The sequence below is a fragment of the Trypanosoma cruzi genome, genomic scaffold, assembly GCF_000209065.1.
Source record: "Trypanosoma cruzi strain CL Brener 1047053514087 genomic scaffold, whole genome shotgun sequence".
In the NCBI taxonomy this organism is placed as follows: domain Eukaryota; phylum Euglenozoa; class Kinetoplastea; order Trypanosomatida; family Trypanosomatidae; genus Trypanosoma; species Trypanosoma cruzi.
The window spans coordinates 36,315-42,412 of NW_001849234.1; the positions used below are offsets into that span (position 1 = coordinate 36,315).

The 6,098-nt window shown below is 48.4% G+C and overlaps 3 protein-coding genes across 3 annotated transcripts, besides 10 other annotated features; all 3 read right to left on the bottom strand.

Moving 5' to 3' along the window:
* Nucleotides 1-435, bottom strand: Tc00.1047053503693.11 (hypothetical protein, conserved; the record flags this gene model as incomplete). The annotated part of the gene is made up of 1 exon (XM_799397.1): nucleotides 1-435. A coding segment is annotated over one exon (435 nt), but the record flags the coding sequence as incomplete, so codon positions are not given.
* Nucleotides 1-6,098: a sequence feature (heterozygous, non-Esmeraldo-like haplotype).
* Nucleotides 618-691: a sequence feature (A-rich).
* Nucleotides 845-896: a sequence feature (A-rich).
* Nucleotides 1,079-1,135: a sequence feature (A-rich).
* Nucleotides 1,371-1,423: a sequence feature (CT-rich).
* Nucleotides 1,519-1,559: a sequence feature (A-rich).
* Nucleotides 1,637-1,658: a microsatellite.
* Nucleotides 1,666-1,769: a sequence feature (A-rich).
* Nucleotides 1,818-3,770, bottom strand: Tc00.1047053503693.20 (hypothetical protein, conserved; the record flags this gene model as incomplete). The annotated part of the gene is made up of 1 exon (XM_799395.1): nucleotides 1,818-3,770. One exon carries the CDS (start codon nucleotides 3,768-3,770, stop codon nucleotides 1,818-1,820), a length of 1,953 nt encoding a protein of 650 aa, XP_804488.1.
* Nucleotides 2,430-2,464: a microsatellite.
* Nucleotides 4,357-4,382: a microsatellite.
* Nucleotides 4,702-6,098, bottom strand: Tc00.1047053503693.29 (uncharacterized protein; the record flags this gene model as incomplete). Its single annotated transcript, XM_799396.1, has 1 exon — nucleotides 4,702-6,098. A coding segment is annotated over one exon (1,397 nt), but the record flags the coding sequence as incomplete, so codon positions are not given.

Consider the following 6,098-nt stretch of genomic DNA (forward strand, 5'->3'; position numbering starts at 1 on the left):
ATTCGTTGCCCGTGACTTTGCGCGGATTGTGTCCCTTGCCTCCGGATGCTGCCATGAGTGCATGAATTCCACTCCCATTGCAAATTGTCCGGCCTCAAACAGAATTGCCACACACTGCGCCGCAAGGGGGAGTGGAAGGTGGTGCATCTGCCACGCAATGTCACGTTGTGGGCCGGATTGAGAGAACCTAATGACCGCCAGGGCACTACTCCACGTGTCGCTGACGCCATGAAGCGCAGCCGTTGACGGTTCTGCCTCCCTTGTCGCCGGTGTGTGTTCTTCATCTTTTTCTTGTTGTTTCTGTTGCCATCCGTCCCTATTCACCGCTGGCACAAGGCGGCCGGCCACAGCGAAGCTTGAAACGAGAGAAGTCTGTGCGGCGGGACCCACTGCGACCCGAGCGCACACCTTCTCTATCGCCTTCAGCCAACTCATCCGCGGCAGGCAGACAGACCGTCAATACACCGCCTCCTCCCCCCGAGATGTACTTTTGTGTGTGTGTGTGTGGTACTACCAACGCCCTGCTCCACCTCCACCACCTCCGGTTGAGGTGAAACGGTCATGACAAGCGGGGAAAGAAGAAAAAGTCTCCAGGACGTCCATGGAGAAAAAACAGAAAAAACAACAACAAAAACACCGACATAAAAAAAAAAAAAAAAAGAAAGAAACCAAAAAACAACAACAACAACAACACAAAAAACAGGACAACATCGCCGTGATCCTCCAAATAAGCATCGAAGTACACTCACACACGTACGGGGGCACATGCCTCAAATAATACCGGCACAACTCCCTCTTCCAGGGACTCTACACAAAGGGAAACGCACACACCGCGGAGCAAAGCAAAAAAAAAAAAAAAAGAAAAAAAAAGGAACAACAACAACAACAAAAAAAAACGTTAAAAACCATCAGAAACTCCCCATTATTTCATTATTCACGCCACGTCGCATCACTCGCTCGCAAAAATGACACAAATTTATACGCCCCCGTGCCTTTTGCCGTTGGATTCACGAAAGAAACAACAAAAAGAGGAAGCGGGAGTTAACGTTGCGTTTGAAGGGCGCAGCGGCCCAAAAGCAAAAAAGAAAACAAAAAGAAAACAAAATAACAACAACAAAAAAAAAAGAGAAAAAAAGCGCAGTTTGGCAATCGACAAATTCTTCTGTCGTGCCGGCAGAACACCCAACCGCCTCCTGCATCTTGTCAGCCATCCAGTCCTCCAAGCCACTCTCCCTCTCCTCCCAATGTGTGCTCCATTCCTCTGTCCACCCAACTCAACCCCCCGCTAACAGCAGTTACTTAAATAAATACATGTGGATTCCCTCTTAGTCCTTTTTCTTCATTATTTTTATTTCTGACTCCCCGGGGCATTTTCTCCCTCTCTCTCTCTTCTTTTTTTTTTTCTTCTTCCTTCTTTTCGTCTGTTTATTTGGCGTACGCCGCGGCAGCCCGCACTAACGTCACGCCCACGTCAAACACGGCGATACCACAGCAAGAGGGGGAAAAGCACACACGCGCAAAGAAGAAAAAAAAAAAAAAAGCAAATTAAAACAAAAGAACTGTGCAACATTTCATTTCCGAATGCCTCCTCCTCCTTCCCCTTCTCCCCCCCCCCCCACAACTTTCACACAGCTCCAAAAAAAAAAAAAAAAAAAAAATGGGGGGAAAAACAAACAAGCACAAAACACAGAAATAGCAGCAGAAAAAAGGGATGCGGAAGAAAAAAAAAAATTGAAAAGCAACAACGACAACAAAAACAACAAACAAGATATTGTCAAGCTTTCCCTCTCCCCCGCTCCTCCTTTTTACCAAACGCCTCAAGGAGGCCAAGAGCGGTTTCTCCGCAACGCTGGCGTACCATACAAATGCAACAATGGATTGAAAGCGCCCGCACTGGATTTAGTCTTCGAAAGCACATCTTCTGAAATCCTCTCCCGCGTTACGAAGCATAAACCTAAATCACCCAACTTGGCATCATGCTTTTCATCGTCACCCTCAGGGTCACTATAGATAGGGCTAGATGATACTGTGTTCATTTCCACATCATCCAATGGAGGTTTTCTGTCTAATTCTGAAAAAGATCCGACATTTGTTGACACAGTTCCCCTCTTCTCCGTTTGCAGGAGAAAGAGGCACAAGTCATCTTTCACCATCTTTGTTGTACACCCCGCGGTATCCTGTGGAACCCTAGAAAACATATCCCAAGAGTACGACGATCTTCTGACAAGATTCTTTAAGGCCATCTTTTTTGCATTTATTTTTGAGTTATCTTCTAAACTTTTTGAAAAGATTGTCGGTTTACAGAATAATTTATTCCCTTTGATTGATGTCTGCCAGGGTTCTATACTCTCTGTGTGGTAACTGGCATCATATTTGTCATTGACCAACCGCTCCTTCTCTTTTTCCTTTTTCAATTCTTCCTTTGCGGTATCATCATTATCATTATTGTCATCCTCATCATTATGCAGAGCTACTACTGGTAATGAACAAGTAATAGGCGTCGCATCTTCCTCTGTGAATCGAGTCAATGCACTCTTCACGTCCATTTCATCCATATGTATGGATTGAAACAATGCAGTGGGTTCTTTTTCTTCTTCTTGCATTGCACCCTCCTTTATACCCCCCTGGACACTATCAGCAATGGGGATAAGTTTGTCAGTAGCCTCCGTATGCTCCTCCTCAGAGCCCAGTATTCCCACATGGGCGATGCTTACTTGGGAATTCAGACTCTCAATCTGCACGTTATGTTCTACTTCTCTCCGGGTCTCAAAACTCACCTGAGAAGCGGCAGAAGGTGTTGTGTCATCGTGACTTCGAAACGACACACCATGCCCTGTCGTGAAGAAGCAAACTTCATTCAAATCATGCATTAACGGTAACGGAATCTCCGGAAGTACGGAGCGTTCAACGGCCGGAGATGCGCTCTGTAACGGACCGCCATTTGAAATGGGGGGAGTCGTCATGATGTCCTTCAAACTCGCATCCGAGTCCGTGCGGGTTGCGACCCCTGCAGTGGGACCGACGGGTTGCTTCGCTGGCGCCTTCAAATCAGGCCTAGAATTCCGAGACTCAAACGGAATGACATACCGGGGCTTTTGAGAGATGGAGGGGTGGAGGTACCAATCCCGCGGTATCACAGACTCTGGTATCTCCCTGACACGTGAACGATCCGGCGGTGAGGCCTTTGGAGCCTCCTCCTCAATCAAACGATGGACGTAAGTGGCTAACCTCCTTGGAACTAACTTATTGCACACACGTGCCGCACGATTGCACCACGTCGGTATTTGTAACTTCTGCACCGTCGACAACAATTCACAGAACCGCTGAGCAAAGTGATTGCAGTTGCGGTTGAGAATATGATATTCACTACTCCGCCATTCATTTTCCAGCCTGTGAAGAATCGTGTCAACCTGCTGCGGGGAGTGCGTGGTGACGCCCAAGAAAAGCGTGCGGTAAAGTGTACCGGCGGCCTGCCCCGGGTACACACAAAAAAGCCCCGATGCGTTCGCGGACTCGACGCACTCACCGTACCCCCACTCAATGCCGTATACAACAACGCCACAGTGGTAGACCCCCATACCCACCTTCTTCAGCTGCTTGTTCTGCTCCAACAAACTATACACATTTACCTGAACTGCCGTTTCTTGAACTGTCTGTGAAATCGGTTTGGGCGGCGCACATCTCCGCAACCCCTTCCTCTCCATTTGTGAAACCTCCACTCGCTTGTCGGCTACAGCATCCTCTTCATTTTGACAGCAACAAAGCACCATCGCCCCACTTCCCTCCCCTCCACGACGCCAAACACCACTCCACCCCTTCCTTCTAAATCGTTTAATTCCCTCTTCTTCTTCTCCTTCCTGCACACCACACCACCTCGCGGACGTGCGTTTTTATAAAACGACACTTGCCGTAGAGAAACCCGCGGCGACGACGGAAGGCGATACAAAATGCACTGCAAATCAACAACAACAATAAACAGAAAGAAATCAAATACAAGGGAAAACACACCCACAGACAAACACGCAGGTATAATACTCACCTCACCGAACCTCGGGGTTAGGGCGCCACAATAGACCTGGACTGACAAAAAAGATGGGTAGTAACATATCACTGGAAATGATGCGCCACTCCTCTCCACCACCTCCACCACCAATATCAGGAACAGAGTTCAAAAAGTCACTGTGATGCATGGAGAGGCATAGTATACGCTCAACAACACTGCGGGAGGCGTGGATAGTGAACGTAATAAAAGCGAACAAAAGCCACCACCACCGCAACAACAAAATATGGAACTATCACAGGAAAGGCTGAAATCCACAAAATATAAAAGTAAACTGATAGAAAAGCAAATGTAAAAAAACAAAACAAAATAAAATAAAATATGCTTTACTTCCGTCATCCAAAGAAGTTCAGCCAAGCGGATGCTTAAGGCTTCAACATTGAAAGGGTGGGGAAGCAAAAAACAATGACCACATTTTCTTTCTTTTCAAATATTTAATAATTGCCTGCTTTCCTTTTTTTCTTTTCTTTTTCCTTGACTTTGTTAGGCCTGTGGTTTGCTCAACAACAACTGTGTCATGCGGACAAGAGCGGAAATGACTCTCAGCACCGTCGTTTACTTGTAACTGTGTCGTAGGACGCATCTGGCGATAATGTTGTCATCAAATTTCTCTACCTTGTTCCCCTTCCCCCACCCCCACCTCATGATATTACAATGCGTGAGGGTGAAAGCGTTGCATCTAAATCTTCGACACGCGACGTTTCCACTGATTGGTCGTCCGAGCCTGTTCGACGAATAACGAAAAATGCATCGCTGCAGCCCATGCGCAGCTTTGCGTTTTCCTGCTCGAGAGAAAACACCTTCTCCTTGAGGCGGGTGACTATTTGGTTGTACAGAAGACGTTCCCTATCAAATACAGCGTTGCATTTCACACAAATATGGTAAGAGTTATGGTTGCGGTCAATCTCTTCCACAACCCTCTTCCCGTTAGGGATATTGTGGCTTTGGAGACTGAAAGAAAATTTCTCTCTACCCGCCACAGCAGGGCTGCTAGAACGACTGCTCCCACCTAAGTGTGGATGCAGCGGCGGAGGAAGCTTGACCCTAGGCGTTGGCTTGATACTTAATACAGAAGGCAATGGGGGTGAATTAAGCGATCCTGTCGACATGGTTTCCGTCTCCGGTTTACTCCGTCCCCCGCGTGGCGATGGAGATCGCGCGGCGGGACAAATCCCACCAGATGACGCATGCTGCCCATGCGACCGAAGACTCTGCACACCGCCGGATGACTTCAGGAGACACGTAGGTGAAGATGCCTGAAATCGACTTCCACACTCCATGCTGACGGATCGTGAGGGCGGCCTGCTGCTTACGCTGATACTGCTTCTGCTACGAACAGGCAAAAATATATTAGCGTCGCTTCCTCTTACCCTTCTTGAGTTGTATGTCCCCGTGCACATCGGCGATCCGGCCCGAGAGGGTGGCCGGCTATTTGACGATGCTTTACTGATTGATGCCTGCTGCATCGAATTCACAAGCGTATTCAGTTGGACGCCAAATAATTTTGCAAGCAGAGCTCTGTGCCCTATGCGAACCATTTCCACTGCTAAGGGTTCCCTTTTGTAATTTATTCTCCACGAGCCCCCACGCGTTGCCGTCGTTCCTCCCCTCACGGGAAGAAAGAGAACGCGGATCAGGGATGTGAACTCATCTGCCTCCTCCACGGTTTCCAACTCCATTTCTCCCGGCGTGACCTCCCGCTGCAAGACGTTATCAAAGACGACAAGCGAACGATACATAAAATTCCTCCTTGTCGCGATGTGGTGCTCGTGAACCTCCCTCACAATTCGGCTCCCGTTTGCCAAGATGCGGTATTCGCTGCTGAACAGCCTTCCGTTCACCTCCATTTTGGCTACAATTGGCATGTAAACGTCACTGTCAAGGCGGATACTGAACGGCCCCTCATCCAAAAGAACGTACGACACGGGCGACCCCTCCACTCGGAACATCGGGCAAAAAAAGTCGTCCTGAATGAAGCGAACCCGACAGCGCGTGCCGACGTGATGGATGCGGTGTGCCACAGGGGCTCTCCGTCCCT